Consider the following 20,355-nt stretch of genomic DNA (forward strand, 5'->3'; position numbering starts at 1 on the left):
GTAAAAGCTCCCGTGGCGCTATTTCTAAGAAGAGCAGGGGAGAATCAACGTCACTAAAACAGATGACCTGGGTCATTATCACATTGCTGTTTGTGGGAGCTTGCTGTGCGCAAATTGGCTGCCGCGTTTCCCACATTACAACAGTGACTACATTCCAAAAGTAATTCATTGGCTGTAAAGCTTTTTGAGACGTCTGGTGGTCGTGAAAGGCGCTATATAAATCCAAGTCTTTTCTGTGTGAGTGGGGGGTGGTTTTACATGTAAACTGACCCTTTGCTGTGCAGTAACGGCTAAGCGCACTGCATGGGTGGCTGGTGGGGCAGACGAGTTGTTGCTTTACATGCTCGCCCCAGTAAATGGCACAGAAGTTATCAGCCTTTGGAGTCTTTGGACACTTTCCACACGTTGCTCCCAATGAAAGCGCATTTCAAGCAGACAGCAGCCGATTCCATCGAGCGAGTGAGGGGTGGGTGAGCTGTGATGGTGAAGCTTCACGGGGGCCACTGTCTGTCGACCAGGAAAGCAGCTTGGCTCCCAGAGCAGCAGTCAGCAGAGCTTCGTTATAAAAAAAATTAACGGGTTTTGAATTATTGAGTAGATTGGGCCTGAACTCGCTGGAGTTTAGGAGAGTTGATCTCATTGAAACGTAGAAGATTCTGAGGGGGATTGACAGGGTAGAGGCAGGGAGGATGTTTCCCCCGGATTGGAGAGTCTAGAACCAGGGGCCACAGTGTCAGAATAAGGGGTCGGCCATTTAGGACTGAGACGAGGAGAAACTTCTTCACTGAGAGTGGTGAATCTTTAGAATTCTCTGCCCCAGAGGGCTGTGGATGCTGAGTTGTTGAGTATATTCAAGGCTGAGATCGATAGATTTTTGGATTCTAGGGCAATCCAGGGATGTGGAGATGGGACGGGAAGGTGGAGTTGAGGTTGAAGATCAGCCGTGATCGTATTAAATGGCGGAGCCGGCTCGAGGGGCCGAATGGTCGACTCCTGCTCCTAATTCTTAGGTTCTTTTGAAACAATGTCCCTTTATTTTCCTCATTCGTAGTTTTGATATTCTTTCCATTTTGACGTCCTAAGCCACAGATTCAGGAGTTAATTTTCCAGTTGCTCGCTGGATGCGTGTATTGGGACCTTGTGCTCATGCACCCAAGCCTGTGCTTGGAATAACCCTAAACCGCGCAGCCAGTTACTCTATCTGGGGGAGGGGGGGTCTTATCTTTGATCACTTTCTCTTAAGGTGGAGCTAAGGTCCATGATGGAGTGTGAGTGTGTACATGAGTTCATATCTGAATCTAGTTCCTGCCAACCTTGGTGCAGAATGTCCGTGAGGCTTGGACATGGAGTGGCCACAGGAACCGGAGGAGGCCATTCAGCCCCTCAAGCCTGTTCCGCCATTTAGTTGGGTCATGGCTGCTCTGTATCTTGACTCCATCTTCCTAACAAAAGCCTAACCTCAGTTTTAGACTTTTCAATTGATCATTTGTGTGAAGATGTGCTCCCGCTCGTCCAACTGTACAGAAATTTATGGCACAGAAGGAGGCCATTCGGCCCATCGTATCAAATCTGAGAGAGAAGGAACAAACAGACGGCCAAAAAAAATCTAGAGCAATATTTCTTCGTGAGATGACCATTCAAAATGGTTACTTTGTTGGATTAAAAAGCAGAGCATGAAAGTTCCGGCTGAGTAGAATCCCACCAGAGCCATCCCTTTAATTGTTGGTGTGGAACCACCGTTCAAGGGGAAGGCGCGGCCATTTCACCTGAGCTCCTCGGTGCAGTCGGTGGTCCCATCGCAGAGGACACGGTCCGCATGACCGCTAGCGGGCAGGGGAGGTTCTGGCCGCAGTGGGTCAGCAGCCCCTTGACTGTTCGTGCCTTTGTGTTCCAGAGAGGAGTGGACGAGGGTCATCCAGACTGTGGCAAACAGCTTAAAGCACCAGGCGCCAGGAGACGATGCCATGGATGTCAAGTGTGGCTCGCCCAGTGACAGCTCGGGGATGGAAGAGATGGAGGTGTCGATTTTGAAGTCGAGGAATAAAGTGGTTAGTACGAGAGGCTCAGGGTGTCCCTTTGGGCAGAGAAATGCCCGACTGGTGTGGTTGCGTTTCCCTTCCCTCCCCCCTCCCCTTCAACCCCCCCCTCGCACCTTCCAACCCCCCTCCCCCACCTTCCAACCCCCCTCCCCCACCTTTCAACCCCCCTCCCCCACCTTCCAACCCCCCTCCCCCACCTTCCAACCCCCCTCCCCCACCTTCCAACCCCCCCTCCCCCACCTTCCAACCCCCCCTCCCCCACCTTCCAACCCCCCCTCCCCCACCTTCCAACCCCCCCTCCCCCACCTTCCAACCCCCCCTCCCCCACCTTCCAACCCCCCCTCCCCCACCTTCCAACCCCCCCTCCCCCACCTTCCAACCCCCCCTCCCCCACCTTCCAACCCCCCCTCCCCCACCTTCCAACCCCCCCTCCCCCACCTTCCAACCCCCCCTCCCCCACCTTCCAACCCCCCCTCCCCCACCTTCCAACCCCCCCTCCCCCACCTTCCAACCCGACCCCCCCACCCCCACTTCCCTTTTTTCGATCAAGTCACCAGTCAGATTTAGATTGTTCAGATCTGAATATTTGATTGGGTAGTTTTTAAGATTTGCATTTCCAATCACATGGGATTTTTGCCCACTCCTGGCGTTGGGTAAACATAGAAACATAGAAAATAGGTGCAGGAGCAGGCCATTCAGCCCTTCTAGCCTGCACCGCCATTCAATGAGTTCATGGCTGAACATGAAACTTCAGTACCCCCTTCCTGCTTTCTCGCCATACCCCTTGATCCCCCGAGTAGTAAGGACTTCATCTAACTCCCTTTTGAATATATTTAGTGAATTGGCCTCAACCACTTTCTGTGGTAGAGAATTCCACAGGTTCGCCACTCTCTGGGTGAAGAAGTTTTCTCCTCATCTCGGTCCTAAATGGCTTACCCCTTATCCTTAGACTGTGACCCCTGGTTCTGGACTTCCCCAACATTGGGAACATTCTTCCTGCATCCAACCTGTCCAAACCCGTCAGAATTTTAAACGTTTCTATGAGGTCCCCTCTCACTCTTCTGAACTCCAGTGAATACAAGTCCAGTTGATCCAGTCTTTCTTGATAGGTCAGTCCCACCATCCCGGGAATCAGTCTGGTGAATCTTCGCTGCACTCCCTCAATAGCAAGAATGTCCTTCCTCAAGTTAGGAGACCAAAACTGTACACAATACTCCAGGTGTAGCCTCACCAAGGCCCTGTACAACTGTAGCAACACCTCCCTGCCCCTGTACTCAAATCCCCTCGCTATGAAGGCCAACATGCCATTTGCTTTCTTAACCGCCTGCTGTACCTGCATGCCAACCTTCAATGACTGATGTACCATGACACCCAGGTCTCGTTGCACCTTCCCCCTTCCTAATCTGTCACCATTCAGATAATAGTCTGTCTCTCTGTTTTTACCACCAAAGTGGATAACCTCACATTTATCCACATTATACTTCCATCTGCCACGCATTTGCCCACTCACCTAACCTATCCAAGTCACTCTGTAGCCTCAGAGCATCCTCCTCGCAGCTCACACTGCCACCCAACTTAGTGTCATCCGCAAATTTGGAGATAATACATTTCATCCCCTCGTCTAAATCACTAATATACAATGTAAACAGCTGGGGCCCCAGCACAGAACCTTGCGGTACCCCACTAGTCACTGCCTGCCATTCTGAAAAGTACCCATTTACTCCTACTCTTTGCTTCCTGTCTGCCAACCAGTTCTCAATCCACGTCAGCACACTACCCCCAATCCCATGTGCTTTAACTTTGCACATTAATCTCCTGTGTGGGACCTTGTCGAAAGCCTTCTGAAAGTCCAAATATACCACATCAACTGGTTCTCCTTTGTCCACTTTACTGGAAACATCTTCAAAAAATTCCAGAAGATTTGTCAAGCATGATCTCCCTTTCACAAATCCATGCTGACTTGGACCTAACATGTCACCATTTTCCAAATGCGCTGCTATGACATCCTTAATAATTGATTCCATCATTTTACCCACTACTGAGGTCAGGCTGACCGGTCTATAATTCCCTGCTTTCTCTCTCCCTCCTTTTTTAAAAAGTGGGGTTACATTGGCTACCCTCCACTCGATAGGAACTGATCCAGAGTCAATGGAATGTTGGAAAATGACTGTCAATGCATCCGCTATTTCCAAGGCCACCTCCTTAAGTACTCTGGGATGCAGTCCATCAGGCCCTGGGGATTTATCGGCCTTCAATCCCATCAATTTCCCCAACACAATTTCCCGACTAATAAAGATTTCCCTCAGTTCCTCCTCCTTACTAGACCCTCTGACCCCTTTTATATCCGGAAGGTTGTTTGTGTCCTCCTTAGTGAATACTGAACCAAAGTACTTGTTCAATTGGTCTGCCATTTCTTTGTTCCCCGTTATGACTTCCCCTGATTCTGACTGCAGGGGACCTACGTTTGTCTTTACTAACCTTTTTCTCTTTACATACCTATAGAAACTTTTGCAATCCGCCTTAATGTTCCCTGCAAGCTTCTTCTCGTACTCCATTTTCCCTGCCCTAATCAAACCCTTTGTCCTCCTCTGCTGAGTTCTAAATTACTCCCAGTCCCCAGGTTCGCTGCTATTTCTGGCCAATTTGTATGCCACTTCCTTGGCTTTAATACTATCCCTGATTTCCCTTGATAGCCACGGTTGAGCCACCTTCCCTTTTTTATTTTTACGCTAGACAGGAATGTACAATTGTTGTAATTCATCCATGCGGTCTCTAAATGTCTGCCATTGCCCATCCACAGTCAACCCCTTAAGTATCATTCGCCAATCTATCTTAGCCAATTCACGCCTCATACCTTCAAAGTTACCCTTCTTTAAGTTCTGGACCATGGTCTCTGAATTAACTGTTTCATTCTCCATCCTAATGCAGAATTCCACCATATTATGGTCACTCTTCCCCAAGGGGCCTCGCACAATGAGATTGTTAATTAATCCTCTCTCATTACACAACACCCAGTCTAAGATGGCCTCCCCCCTAGTTGGTTCCTCGACATATTGGTCTAGAAAACCATCCCTTATGCACTCCAGGAAATCCTCCTCCACCGTATTGCTTCCAGTTTGGCTAGCCCAATCTATGTGCATATTAAAGTCACCCATTATAACTGCTGCACCTTTATTGCATGCACTCCTAATTTCCTGTTTGATGCCCTCCCCAACATCACTACTACTGTTTGGAGGTCTATACACAACTCCCACTAACGTTTTTTGCCCTTTAGTGTTCTGCAGCTCTACCCATATAGATTCCACATCATCCAAGCTAATGTCTTTCCTAACTATTGCATTAATCTCCTCTTTAACCAGCAATGCTACCCCACCTCCTTTTCCTTTTATTCTATCCTTCCTGAATGTTGAATACCCCTGGATGTTGAGTTCCCAGCCCTGATCATCCTGGAGCCACGTCTCCGTAATCCCAATCACATCATATTTGTTAACATCTATTTGCACAGTTAATTCATCCACCTTATTGCGGATACTCCTTGCATTAAGACACAAAGCCTTCAGGCTTGCTTTTTTAACACCCTTTGTCCTTTTAGAATTTTGCTGTACAGTGGCCCTTTTTGTTCTTTGCCTTGGGTTTCTCTGCCCTCCACTTTTCCTCATCTCCTTTCTGTCTTTTGCTTTTGCCTCATTTTTGTCTCCCTCTGTCTCCCTGCATAGGTTCCCATCCCCCTGCCATATTAGTTTAACTCCTCCCCAACAGCACTAGCAAACACTCCCCCTAGGACATTGGTTCTGGTCCTGGCCAGGTGCAGACCGTCCGGTTTGTACTGGTCCCACCTCCCCCAGAACCGGTTCCAATGCCCCAGGAATTTGAATCCCTCCCTGCTGCACCACTGGGTAAAGCTGGTGCCAGCGGGGATAGGAGCCGGGACGCTTGTATAAGGCCCGCTCCGTAACCTGGGCTGAATCAGGCAATGCCCGTCGGGGAAAGCGTGTCCACGTCACTTTCACTGTGTGCCAATCTGCCTGGTGGCACAGGAAGGCCCTCCCATTCTGTATTGCCTTTCAGTTTCGCAGAGGTTCCAGTGTAGCGTTTTCAGCGAGGGTACGGGAGGGGGTTCACTTTACTGTATGTAACATCATGAGTCCCCCTTCTCTCTTTCCCCCCCCCCCCCCCCCGTGTTCGATCGAATCCTCGGTCTTATTACATCGGAATAAACAAGTACTGAGTTCCTTTCCTTTTTTGATTCCAGACGATGAATGATTTTGACTATTTAAAGTTACTGGGGAAGGGCACCTTCGGCAAAGTTATCCTGGTTAAAGAGAAGGCCACGGGGCGTTATTACGCCATGAAAATTCTACGGAAAGAAGTAATTATTGCTAAAGTGAGTATTTATTTACTTTTTGAGATTTATTTGTGAGAAAAGCTTGGCTCCACGTTGCTCCGTATCAATTTTCACTTTTTCGCAGCAGCACAACCTGGGATCGTCCTAAAACTCTCCGCCCTCTTCGCCCCTTCCCTTTCCTCCTCCACCTCCCTCCCCAACTAACGTTGCCAACTCCTGCGGGACACATTCCTGGTGGTATCATCACAGGACCTGCCCGGCTCCCATCATTGGTCGCCCGGCACGTTCATCTTCGCGGAGCCTCGCCTTCCCAGACCCAATTGGATAGCGAGCGGGCTTTTCGTTACCCGATTGGATGATTCTTGATTCAGTCAAACTGCCCCCCACCCCCACCTCCAGCCCCAACCATGCCCGATATTTTTATAACTAATAAACCAAAGTCCTCAAAAGAAAATGGAAGGCAATTTTTTAATGCCCTCAGGATTATTTCGAGTGGCAGACAGACTATGTCAGGGTTCCTTCCTTCACTTGACGTCTTGCCAACTTCACAGAATTCAGCGTTTAAGATCATAGAATATACAGCTACAGAAGGAGGCGATTTGACCCATCGCGCCTGTTCCGGCTCTCTGAAAGCGTTATCCAATTAGTCCCATTCCCACTGTCCTTTCCCCATAGCCCCACAAATATTTCCCCTTCAGGTATACAATTACCTTTTGAAAGTTACCATTGAATCGGCTCCCACCGCCCTTTCAGGCACTGCGTTTCAGATCATAACTCCGTGTTTTTAAAAAATGTTTTCCTCATCTCCCCCGCTGGCTTTTTTTGCCAATTATCTTAAATCTGTGTCCTCGGTGTTCCAGGGAGGGTCGGTGCCCGTGGGACCCGCTCCCCCCGGGGAGAGTCTGTGTCCGTGGGACCCGCTCCCCCCGGGGAGAGTCTGTGTCCGTGGGACCCTTTCCCCCCGGGGAGAGTCTGTGTCCGTGGGGCCCTTTCCCCCCGGGGAGAATCTGTGTCCGTGGGACCCTTTCCCCCCGGGGAGAGTCTGTGTCCGTGGGACCCTTTTCCCCCCGGGGAGAGTCTGTGTCCATGGGACCCGCTCCCTCTGGGGAGAGTCTGTGTCCGTGGGACCCTTTCCCCCCCGGGGAGAGTCTGTGTCCGTGGGGCCCTTTCCCCCCGGGGAGAGTCCGTGTCCGTGGGGCCCTTTCCCCCCGGGGAGAGTCTGTGTCCGTGGGACCCTTTCCCCCCGGGGAGAGTCTGTGTCCGTGGGACCCGCTCCCCCCGGGGAGAGTCTGTGTCCGTGGGGCCCTTTCCCCCCGGGGAGAGTCTGTGTCCATGGGATCCACTCCCTCCGGGGAGAGTCTGTGTCCGTGGGGCCCTTTTCCCCCCGGGGAGAGTCTGTGTCCAAGGGGCCCTTTTCCCCCCGGGGAGAGTCTATGTCTGTGGGGCCCTTTTCCCCCCGGGGCGAGCCTGTGTCCGTGGGACCCGCTCCCCCCGGGGAGAGCCTGTGTCCGTGGGACCCGCTCCCCCCGGGGAGAGCCTGTGTCCGTGGGACCCGCTCCCCCCGGGGAGAGCCTGTGTCCGTGGGACCCGCTCCCCCCGGGGAGAGCCTGTGTCCGTGGGACCCGCTCCCCCCGGGGAGAGCCTGTGTCCGTGGGACCCGCTCCCCCCGGGGAGAGCCTGTGTCCGTGGGACCCGCTCCCCCCGGGGAGAGCCTGTGTCCGTGGGACCCGCTCCCCTCGGGGAGAGCCTGTGTCCGTGGGACCCGCTCCCCCCGGGGAGAGCCTGTGTCCGTGGGACCCGCTCCCCCCGGGGAGAGCCTGTGTCCGTGGGACCCGCTCCCCCCGGGGAGAGCCTGTGTCCGTGGGACCCGCTCCCCCCGGGGAGAGCCTGTGTCCGTGGGACCCGCTCCCCCCGGGGAGAGCCTGTGTCCGTGGGACCCGCTCCCCCCGGGGAGAGCCTGTGTCCGTGGGACCCGCTCCCCCCGGGGAGAGCCTGTGTCCGTGGGACCCGCTCCCCCCGGGGAGAGCCTGTGTCCGTGGGACCCGCTCCCCCCGGGGAGAGCCTGTGTCCGTGGAATTCATGCCACAATAAGTATTGATGCTTTCTGGAGAAAATCAGAACTGTACCTAAACATTAATACTTGTTTCTGGTTGCAGGATGAAGTTGCCCACACTGTTACAGAGAGCAGAGTCTTACAGAACACACGACATCCATTTTTAACAGTAAGTACTGCGACGCACTCTGGCATCGGCTTGGCTCAGTCCATGTTCTCCTGGGTACAGGTCTGTCCTGTGTTGTGTGGCTTACTGTTTACATGAAAATATATATTTGGCACAAGGCAGCGGTATTTACAGTAAAAGCAGCTCCCTTGTGATGGGATATTTTAGTTTTCCCGACTTTGTGCTGGCTGATTCAGTAAGTAGATGTTTGTTTAGTCGCTACTGGTAAAGGGAGTGCCATCTCGCTCAGAGACTTGGTTGTAGTGTGTTGTTGCTCTGCTCCAAGCGGGTCTCCCCGCCAGTCCCCCGCCAGCCTGAGCTCAATCAGACACTGGAAGGAAGAGGCCACAAGTTGGCCAGTGTTTCTGATCAGTCGAGAATCCTGTGTCGCCCGCAGTCTAAGCTGCCGGGAATAACAGCGGCTTGGGAAGGTAGTGGAGTCGTGTCAGCCGTGGCTCAGTGGGTAACATCCTCGCCTCTGAGTGAGAAGGTTGTGGGATTCGAGTCCCACTCCAGAGACTGAAGCGCATAAATCTAGGCCGACACTCCAGTGCAGCGCTGAGGGAGCGCCGCACTGTCGGAGGGGCAGTACTGAGGGAGCACCGCACTGTCGGAGGGGCAGCGCTGAGGGAGCGCCGCACTGTCGGAGGGGCCGTACTTGAGGGAGTGCCGCACTGTTGGAGGGGCAGTACTGAGGGAGCGTCACACTGTCGGAGGGGCCGTACTGAGGAAGCGCCGCACTGTCGGAGGGGCTGTACTGAGGGAGCGCCGCACTGTCGGAGGGGCCGTACTGAGGGAGCGCCGCACTGTCGGAGGGGCTGTACTGAGGAAGCGCCGCACTGTCGGAGGGGCCGTACTTGAGGGAGCGGCGCACTGTCGGAGGGGCAGTACTGAGGGAGCGGCGCACTGTCGGAGGGGCAGTACTGAGGGAGCGCCGCACTGTCGGAGGGGCCGTACTGAGGGAGCGCCACACTGTCAGAGGTGACGTCTTTTGGATGAGATGTTAAACTGAGGCCCCGTCTGCCCCTCGGGCGGATGTAAAAGATCCCGCGGCACTATTTTGAAGAAGAGCAGGGGAGTTCTCCCCGGTGTCCTGGGGCCAATATTTATCCCTCAACCAACATCGCTGAAGCAGATGATCTGGGCCATTATCAGATTACTGTTTGTGGGAGCTTGCTGTGCGCAAATTGGTTGCCGTGTTTCCTACATTACAACAGTGAGTGCACTCCAAAGGTACTTCATTGGCTGTAAAGCGCTTTGAGACGGCCGGTGGTCTTGAAATGCAGATTCTTTTAGTTTCTCTCCTCTTAGCCGTGGAGTTGTGTGCCACAGCAAGAGCCGGCGCTTTCAGGAGAGGAGGCTTGTCCCAGCCGTGCAGCTGTCGTTTTTTTCCCCCCTTTGCTGCCACAGCCTGTTCCATGCAGCACATTTCCTGGGATATACTGAGAACCCCTGACGCCGCACTGCTTTCCAGATTGCCGTACCATGTGTGAAGCTCCTCAGCGTGTTGAAATTGCGTCACAGGATCTTGCAGCTCTCCCAGGCACGGCATTGAGTTACATGTAATGTGAGGCGAGCACTGCCTCGGCCTCGCTGCTTACGCAGGAATTACTCCCACAACCGGGCCGTGTGCGGCTCAATCATATTCAGTGCTGGGGAGGCAGGTGGGAGCTGTGTGACTGATACTTAACATTACCGACAATCGTTTATTGCAAGGAGGATGGAGTATAAAAGCAGAGAAGTCCTGCTACGACCGTACAGGGTATTGGTGAGGCCCCACCTGGAGTACTGCGTACAGTTTCGGTCTCTTTATTTCAGGAAGGATATACTTGCATTAGAGGCAGTTCAGAGAAGGTTCACTCAGTTGATTCCCGAGACGAAGGGGTTGTCAAAGCTTAAGTAGGTTGGGCCGCTACTCATTGGAGTTTAGAAGAGTGAGGGGTGATCTTATTGAAACATATAAGATTCTGAGGGGGCTTGACGGGGTGGATGCAGAGAGAGGATGTTTCCCCTCGTGGGGGAATCTAGAACTAGGGGGCATCGTTTCAGAATAAGGGGCCGCCCATTTAAAATGGAAATGAGGAGGAATTTCTTCTTTCAGAGGGTCGTGAATCTGTGGAATTCTCTGCCCCAGAGAGCTGTGGTGGCTGGGTCATTAAATATATTTAAGGTGGAGATGGACAGATTTTTGAGCGATAAGGGAGTCAAGGGTTATGGGGAGTGGGCGGGGAATTGGAGCTGAGTCCCTGATCAGATCAGCCATGATCTTATTGAATGGCGGAGCAGGCTCGAGGGACCGAATGGCCGACTCCTGCTCCTATTAGGTTCTAATCGACAACACAGGAACAGGCCATTCAGTGCCGGTGTTCATACTCGAGACCCTGCTTCCACTCTAATGTCCTCTTCTCATTCGTAACCCTCTCTCCTCTTCTCCCTCATGTATGCATCAAGCTTGCTCTGAAATGCATGAATGCTATTCATGTCAACCACCCCACGTGACAGCGAGTTCCACATTCTCTGTGTAAAGCTATTCTTCCTAAATTCTCCATTTGGTCGGTTAGTAGCCACCTTATTTTTGCCTCCTTTCTCTGGACCCAACCACAATTGGAAACTGTTTCTCCACATATACCCTATCAAACCGCTTCATAATTTTAAAGACCCCTATCAGTTCACTTTGCCGGCTCAGTCTATCCTGAAAGATGCATCCCCTCAATTCTGCTAATAATGTAAATCTTTCCTGCCCTTGTCTCCGTGTTTCAGTTGCCTTTTTCTCGACCAGAGCTTTACACCCTACTCCCAAGTGAGGTCTGATCAAGGTTCTGTCTAGTTTTAACGTTCGCATGTGCTGTTGTATTCTATTCCTGTAAAAAGTGTCAGTTGTGGCTCAGTGGGTAGTATCCTTGCTGCGCTGTTTGCAAACGCTGAAATTATATATCCGACTAAACACAAGTCCAGGTCGCTTGTATATCAGAACGATCAGTGGTCTGAATACCCACCCCTGGGGGACACCACATAGAAACATAGGAAATAGGAGCAGCATTCGGCCCTTCGAGCCTGCACCCTGCCATTCAATATGATCGTGGCTGATCCTCTAGCTCCACACCATATTCCCGCTTTTTCCCCATACCTTTTGATGCCTTTTGTTTCGATAAATCTATCGATCTCCCTCTTAAATATATTCAGTGACTTGGCTTCCAGAGCCTTCTGTGGTAGAGAATTCCACAGGTTCACCACCCTCTGAGTGAAAACATTTCTCCTCATCTCGGTCCTAAATTTCCTAGCCCGTACCCTGAGTCTGTGACCCCTTGTTCTAGACTTCCCAGCCCGGGGGCAACATCCTCCCCGCATCCAGTCTATCCAACCCAGTCAGAATCTTCTACGTTTCAATGAGATCCCCTCTCATTCTTCTAAACTCTAGTGAATACAGGCCCAGTCGACCCAATCTCTCCTCAAACGACAGTCCTGCCATCCCAGGAATCAGTCTGGTGAACCTTCGCTGCACTCCCTCTTTGGCAAGTATATCCTTTCTTGGGTAAGGAGACCAAAACTGCACACACTACTCCAGGTGCGGAGTATATATAGTTCCCTCCTGTCTGGAAAAACAACCGTTCACTGCGACGCTCTCTCAGCCAATCTGGTATCCACGCAGTCACTGCCCTTTTAATCCCACGGGCTTCAACTTTGCGAACAAGTCTATTACGTGGTACTTCATTAAATGCCTTTTGAAAGTTCACATATCCAGCATCAACTGCTGCAGTGTGTGGTTATCATGGTGTAAATCCAGCAATCCTGTTTTTCTCCTATCTTCTACTTTAGCCTTGATTGCCCCATCCAGGGGGTCGGTATTCTCTGTTTGTCTTGGTCTCGCTCGCTGTGACGAGCGCGGTGTTTGAGCTGTGTTATTGGCGATGCTGGTTCCTGGGCGTGTTCTCAGTAAAACTCTGCAACGGTTCCTCTTCCCTCCCGCAGACGCTGAAGTATGCTTTCCAGACCAGTGATCGGTTATGTTTTGTCATGGAGTACGCAAATGGTGGAGAGGTAGGTGCTTGGCTTTCCCCCCCCCCCCCCCCCCCCTTTGTTTGGCCGGTGTCGGCCCCTGTCCTTGGCTGAAGCCACTGTATTGCTCCAGCATGGGCGGCAGCCGCTGATGCCTTGTCTGTTCTTCATGTTCCCTTCAAGGTTTTGCTCTCCAAGGTTGTGGGTTCGAATCCCGCTCCCGGGACCCGAGCTCATAAATCCAGGCTGACACTCCCAGTGCAGTGCTGAGGGAGTGCTGCACTGTCAGAGGGAGCCGTCTTTCGGATGAGACATTAAACCAAGGCCCCGTCTGCCCTCTTGGGTGGACCCAAAAGTATCCCACGGCACTATTTTGACGAAGAGTGCGCCTTGGTGTCCTGGGGCCAATATTTATCCCTCAATCAACATAACAAAAACAGATGACCAGATCATTATCGCTTCACTGTTTGTGGGAGCTTGCTGTGCGCAATTTGGCTATCGCGCGTCCCATGATTACAACAGTGACTACACTCCAAAAGTACTTCATTGGCTGTAAAGTGCTTTGAGATGCCTGGTGGTTGTGAAAGGCGCTGTATGAATGCAAATCTTTCTTTCCCCACACTGTGTGTGGGGACTAGCCTGCGTTTCAACCAGGGAGTCCAGACAGAATATGGGGTAGACAGCTATTCTACCAGGGAGTCCAGCCCCAGCCTCATTGCCGTCCACATTCCCTGGACGGTGATCGGGGACAGGAAGCATGGCTCGGTTCGCGCTCAAGGCGCTGAGGCCTATTGTAGAATCCCCCCCCCCACCCCCGCTGCTCCCAACTGTGTTCGACAGGGTGGCAGTTGTGACCCCGGACTAGCAGTCCAAGGGTTGTGGGTTCACATCCCACGGTGTCAAGTTGCGAAACTGTGTGGAATAAACCCGGTATTACGTGGGCTGGCACCAGAATATAATCTTCTGGATTGTTAGTGAAACCTTAGGATAGAAACCAAAAGGATAGTATACAGGTACAGCAAGTGATCAGGAAGGCCAATGGTGTCTTGGCCTTTATTGCAAAGGGAATGGAGTATAAAAGCAGGGAGGTCTTGCTACAGCTATACAGGATATTGGTGAGGCCACACCTGGAATACTGCATGCAGTTTTGGTTTCCATATTTACGAATGGATCTACTTGCATTGGAGGCAGTTCAGAGAAGGTTCACTCGGTTGATTCCGGGGATGAGGGGGTTGACTTATGAGGAAAGATTGAGTAGGTTGGGCCTCTACTCATTGGAATTCAGAAGAATGAGAGGTGATCTTATTGAAATGAAAAAGATTATGAGGGCACTTGACAAGGTGGATGCAGAGAGGATGTTTCCACTGATGGGGGGAGACGAGAACGAGAGGGCATGATCTTAGAATAAGGGGCTGCCCATTTAAAACAGATGAGGAGGAATTTCTTCCCTCAGGGTTGTAAATCTGTGGAATTCGCTGCCTCAGAGAGCTGTGGAAGCCGGGACATTGAATATATTTAAGACAGAGATAGACAGCTTCTTGAGCAACAAGGGGTTATGGGAAGCGGGCGGAGAAGTGGAGCTGAGTCCATGATCAGATCAGCCATGATATTGAATGGCTCGAGGGGCCGTATGGCCTACTCCTGCTATTTCTTATGTTCTTATGTTCTTATGATCTTACCCAGTCTGGCCTGCTCATGACTCCAGCCCCGCTCACTGTGTGGTTGACTCTGAAGGCACAGGCTGAAGAGCCTGGCAGGGGCATTCCGTTGTCATGCCAACTGTGACCAGCGCGCTCATCACAAAGGGCGATTGAACCTTTAGCCTCCGTAAATGTCCGTTTAAATTTAGTTCTGTGGCATGATTCCACCCCGCCCTTCCACAGAAAGCAGAGATCAGATAACTTGGCACTGACTGGGGCTCAAAGCTGGGGTCTCCTTGTGAGGATGAGGGGGGCGGGGGGGGGGTTTAAACTGATCAGTGACCCTTCTTGCTCTGTTGTTTTTCCAAACTCTTTTAATTTTTTTTTTTATTCACTGGATAAGGGTGTCACAGTCAAGTCCAGCATTTATTGCCCGTCCCTAATTGCCCCTGGAGAAGGTGGTGGTGAGCCGCCTTCTTGAACCGCTGCAGTCCGTGTGGTGAAGGTGCTCCCACAGTGCTGTTAGGGAGGGAGTTCCAGGATTTTGACCCAGCGACGATGAAGGAACGGCCGATATGTTTCCCAGTCGGGATGGTGTGTGACTCGGAGGGGAACGGGTGAACTGCCTTCAGTTGCTGTGCTCCTGCGTGGGGAGAGGAGGAGAGGGAGACTAAACCCCCAATTCAGCGATGATGGGTTTGCCCAAGAGCACTAAACCTAGATCCCAATCATGATATACGGAAGTCCCTCCCTTCCAGCCCCCCCACTGTTGTCCCTGCCTCCTGCTCTGCTGCCTCCAGAGGCGGGTTATGGAAGAACAGCAGGGAATAACCTTAAAATTAGAGCTCGGCCATTTGGGGTGATGTTAAGAAGCACTTCTTTGCAGAAAGGGCAGTGGGAATCTGGAGCCCCCTTCCCACAAAAAACTGTTGAGGCTGGGGGGGGGGAGGTGGCGGGGGGGGCGAGTCAATTGCAAAGTTCAGAACTGAGATTGATAAGATTTTTACTAGGCCAGGGTGTAGATGGAGTTAGGATTCAGATCAGCCAGGATCTAATTGAATGGCAGGATGGACTCGAGGGGCTGAATGGCCTCCTCCTGTCCCTGTTTGCATTCAAAGCTTACTCGCTCTTGCTTCTTCCTCAGCTTTTCTTCCACCTCTCGAGAGAGCGGGTTTTCACCGAGGATCGCGCTCGCTTCTACGGGGCTGAGATCGTGTCCGCTCTGGATTACCTCCACGACAAGAACGTCGTCTACAGAGATTTGAAGGTTGGTGTTCGGCCGCGGCTGGTTCTGATTCACCAGCAGCCAATTCTGTGCAAATAGTTGGGAGGGGGCGGAGTGGGGAAGACCGGAGGTTGTTTTTGCAATCGTAAGATGCTGAGAGGATGTTTCCCCCGGGCTGGAGAGTCTAGAACCAGGGGTCAACAGTCTCAGAATAAGGGGTTGGCCATTTAGGACCGAGATGAGGAGAAATTTCTTCACTCAGAGGGTGATGAATCTTTGGAATTCTCCACCCCAGAGGGCTGTGGAGGCTCAGTCGTTGAGTTCAAGGCCGAGATCGATAGATTTTTGGAGTCCAGAGGAATCGAGGGATATGGCGATCGGGCGGGAAAGTGGAGTTGAGGTCGAAGATCAGCCGTGATCGTACTAAATGGCGGCGCTGGCTCGATGGCCCGAATGGCCTACTGCTGCTCCTATTTCTTATGTTCTTATGTAAAGTGTCAGCTGTGGCTCAGTGGGTAGCACTCTCGCCCCTCAGTCAGAAGGTTGTTGGTTCAAGTCCGACTTCAGAGACTTGAGCACAAATATCGATGCTGACGCTCCCAGTGCAGTGCTGAGGAGCGACGGCCCCGACCTGTGGGGACCATCAGCAGGTCGGGGCCTTCAAAGGAGCGGCGTGGAGTGCACCACTTCAAGCTACAGCACGTGCTGGAGAGGGACCACTGTGAAGAGCCCGACTGGATTGAACGTCATCAAGGTCCAGGTCGCTGATTGGAGCGCGGGCAGGTGCAGCAGGAGCGGCGAGGTCGGGCCGCAGGAGCGGCCAGAGATCGCGGAGTGACGTGATCGGGGCCCAGGAGAGGCGAGGGCCCAGGGGCAGCACGGGCCCATCCCACACTGCGATATGTGCCCGCACTAGGCCTGTGCAGCAGAGCTGGTCTCCAGTCGTCCTGGTTAATCCTTGCCACTGGACCAAGACCTCGTTCTGTCAAGCCCCGTGTGGTGACTGGTGTGCAACGGCCATCCCACGTTAAAAAAATCCAGACACGGGCATCTTCCACCCTTCAGGATGTAGTTCGGGATCCAGAATATTAGGTCCTTCATTGAAACACCTGTGAGCTCATCTTTTTTGGCATGGAAGCAAGTCATCCTCGACACGAGGGACCGCCTATGATGATGATGATGATGAGTGTTGAGGGAGTGTGCTGCACTGTCTTTTCAATGAGGTGTTAAACCGAGGCCCCATCTTTAGAAACATAGAAAATAGGTGCAGGAGTAGGCCATTCGGCCCTTAATGCCTGCACCACCATTTAATAAGATCATGGCTGATCATTCACCTCAGTACCCCCTTCCTGCTTTCTCTCCATACCCCTTGATCCCTTTAGCCGTAAGGGCCATATCGAACTCTTGAATATATCCAATGAACTGGCATCAACAACTCTCTGCGGTAGAGAATTCCACAGGTCTGAGTCAAGAAGTTTCTCCTCATCTCAGTCCTGAATGGCTTACCACATATCCTTAGACTATGTCCCCTGGTTCTGGACTTCCCCAACATCGGGAAAATTCTTTCCGCATCTAACCTGTCCCGTCCCGTCAGAATTTTATGTTTCTATGAGATCTCCTCTCATCCTTCTAAACTCCAGTGAATAAAGGCCCAGTTGATCCAGTCTCTCGTATGTCAGTCCTGCCATCCTGGGAATCAGTCTGGTGAACCTTCGCTGCACTCCCTCAAAAGCAAGAACGTCCTTCCTCAGATTAGGAGACCAAAACTGAACACAATATTCCAGGTGAGGCCTCACCAAGGCCCTGTACAACTGCAGTAAGATCTCCCTGCTCCTATACTCAAATCCGCTAGCTATGAAGGCCAACATACCATTTGCCGCCTTCACCGCCTGCTGTACCTGCATGCCAATTTTCAATGACTGATTTACCATGACACCCAGGTCTCGTTGCACTTCCCCTTTTCCCAATCTGCCGCCATTCAGATAATCTGCCTTCGTGTTTTTGCCACCAAAATGGATAACCTCACATTTATCCACATTATACTGCATCTGCCATGTGTTTTCCCACTCACCTAACCTGTCCAAGTCACCCTGCAGCCTCTTAGCGTCCTCCTCACAACTCACACCGCCACCTAGCTTAGTGTCATCTGCAAACTTGGGGATGTTACATTCAATCATTTAAATCATTAATGTATATTGTAAATAGCTGGGGTCCCAGCACTGAGCCCTGCGGCACCCCACTAGTCACTGTCTGCCATTCTGAAAAGGACCCGTTTACCCCGACTCTATGATTCCTGTCGGCCAACCAGTTCTCTATCCATGTCAGTACATTACCCCCAATGCCATGTGCTTTAATTTTGCACACCAATCTCTTGTCAAAAGCCTTTTGAAAGTTCAAATGCACTACATTCACTGGTTCTCCCTTGTCCACTCTACCAGTTACATCCTCAAAAAATTCTAGAAGATTTGTCAAGCATGATTTCCCTTTCATAAATCCATGCTGACTTGGACCCATCCTGTCACTGCTTTCCAAATGCGCTGCTATTTCATCCTTAATGATTGATTCCAACATTTTCCCCACTACTGATGTCAGGCTAACCAGTCTGTAATTACCCGTTTTCTCTCTCCCTCCAGGTGGACATGGCACTATTTTGAAGAAGAGCAGGGGAGTTCTCCCCGGTGTCCTGGTCAATATTTATCCCTCAATCAGCATCACTTTAAAAAAAAAAACAGATGATCTGGTCGTCATCACATTGCTATTTGTGGGAGCTTGCTGTGCGCAAGTTGGCTGCTGCGTTTCCAACATTACAACAGTGACTACACTCCAAAAGTACTTCATTGGCTGTAAAACGCTTTGGGACGTCCGGTGGTCGTGAAAGGCGCTATAGAAATGCCAGTCTTCTAAAGAAACTGCAGTGGCTGCTTGCGTTTATATGGGATCTTTAACTTAGGAAAAGGCCTTGAAGCCCTTCACGGGCTGAAGGAAGAAAGTCAGGCACGGAGCAAGAGGAGAGATAAGGAGCTGTGACCAAAACGTTTGGTCAGAGGCAGGCCTTAAAGGAGCAGAGAGTGAGGTGGAGGGGTTTATGGAGGGAATTCCAGAGCTTGGGGCCTAGGCAGCTGAAGGCGTGGCCACCATTGGTGGAGTGCTGACGATATTAGCAGCAGCGTTGAGATCTGGGGCACCCCTTTGTTTTTATGTTTCAGCTGGAAAACCTCATGTTGGATAAAGACGGACATATCAAGATCACGGACTTCGGCCTCTGTAAAGAGGGGATCACAGACGGAGCCACCATGAAGACCTTCTGCGGAACCCCGGAGTATTTGGCACCTGAGGTGAGCGTATTTCCAACCTCGCGCTTTACCGCTAAATCTTGCGCAATGTGTAACCGAGCCAGCCACAAAATTGGAATTAAATTTTTAAAAAAGCTCACATAGGAATATAGAAAATAGGTGCAGGAGTAGGCCATTTGGCCCTTCGAGCCTGCACCGCCATTCAATGAGTTCATGGCTGAACATGCAACTTCAGTACCCCATTCCTGCTTTCTCGCCATGCCCATTGATCCCCCTAGTAGTAAGGACTACATCTAACTCCTTTTTGAATATATTTAGTGAATTGGCCTCAACAACTTTCTGTGGTAGAGAATTCCACAGGTTCACCACTCTCTGGGTGAAGAAGTTTCTCCTCATCTCGGTCCTAAATGGCTTACCCCTTATCCTTAGACTGTGACCCCTGGTTCTGGACTTCCCCAACACTGGGAACATTCTTCCTGCATCTAACCTGTCTAAACCCGTCAGAATTTTAAACGTTTCTATGAGATCCCCTCTCATTCTTCTGAACTCCAGTGAATACAAGCCCAGTTAATCTAGTCTTTCTTGATATGTCAGTCCCGCCATCCCGGGAATCAGTTCTTGTGAACCTTCGCTGCACTCCCTCAATAGCAAGAATATCCTTCCTCAAGTTAGGAGACCAAAATTGTACACAATACTCCAGGTGTGGCCTCAGCAAGGCCCTGTACAACTGTAGTAATACCTCCCTGTCCCTGTACTCAAATCCCCTCGCTATGAAGGCCAACATGCCATTTGCTTTCTTAACCGCCTGCTGTATCTGCATGCCAACCTTCAATGACTGATGTACCATGACACCCAGTTCTCGTTGCACCTCCCCTTTTCCTAATCTGTCACCATTCAGATAATAGTCTGTCTCTCTGTTTTTACCACCAAAGTGGATAACCTCACATTTATCCACATGAAACTTCATCTGCCATGCATTTGCCCACTCACCTAACCTATCCAAGTCACTCTGCAGCCTCATAGCATCCTCCTCTCATCTCACTGCCACCCAACTTAGTGTCATCCGCAAATTTGGAGATACTACATTTAATCCCCTCGTCTAAATCATTAATGTACAATGTTAACAGCTGGGGCCCCAGCACAGAACCTTGCGGTACCCCACTAGTCACTGCCTGCCATTCCGAAAAGTACCCATTTACTCCTACTCTTTGCCTCCTGTCTGCCAACCAGTTCTCAATCCATGTCAGCACACTACCCCCAATCCCATGTGCTTTAACTTTGCACATTAATCTCTTGTGTGGGACCTTTTCGAAAGCCTTCTGAAAGTCCAAATATACCACATCAACTGGTTCTCCCTTGTCCACTCTACTGGAAACATCCTCAAAAAATTCTAGAAGATTTGTCGAGCATGATTTCCCTTTTACAAATCCATGCTGACTTGGACCTATCATGTCCCCTCTTTCCAAATGTGCTGTTATGACATCCTTAATAATTGATTCCATCATTTTACCCACTACCGATGTCAGGCTGACTGGTCGATAATTCCGTTTTCTCCCTCCCTCCTTTTTTAAAAAGTGGGGTTACAATGGCTACCCTCC

The 20,355-nt window shown here is 51.2% G+C and overlaps 1 protein-coding gene across 8 annotated transcripts in view; it reads left to right on the forward strand.

The window, feature by feature from the left end:
- Positions 1-20,355, forward strand: part of LOC139256795 (RAC-beta serine/threonine-protein kinase) — a 105,153-nt gene that overhangs the window by 70,290 nt on the left and 14,508 nt on the right. For all 8 annotated transcript variants that reach the window (XM_070874298.1, XM_070874299.1, XM_070874303.1 and 5 more), the window contains 6 exons: positions 1,895-2,048; positions 6,292-6,423; positions 8,541-8,606; positions 12,573-12,641; positions 15,384-15,506; positions 18,671-18,799. In XM_070874298.1, coding sequence (XP_070730399.1) covers positions 1,895-2,048; positions 6,292-6,423; positions 8,541-8,606; positions 12,573-12,641; positions 15,384-15,506; positions 18,671-18,799 — 673 coding nt within the window. The remainder of the gene's footprint in view (positions 1-1,894; positions 2,049-6,291; positions 6,424-8,540; positions 8,607-12,572; positions 12,642-15,383; positions 15,507-18,670; positions 18,800-20,355) is intronic.

The sequence above is a fragment of the Pristiophorus japonicus genome, unplaced genomic scaffold (genome assembly GCF_044704955.1).
Source record: "Pristiophorus japonicus isolate sPriJap1 unplaced genomic scaffold, sPriJap1.hap1 HAP1_SCAFFOLD_769, whole genome shotgun sequence".
Lineage (NCBI taxonomy): Eukaryota > Metazoa > Chordata > Chondrichthyes > Pristiophoridae > Pristiophorus > Pristiophorus japonicus.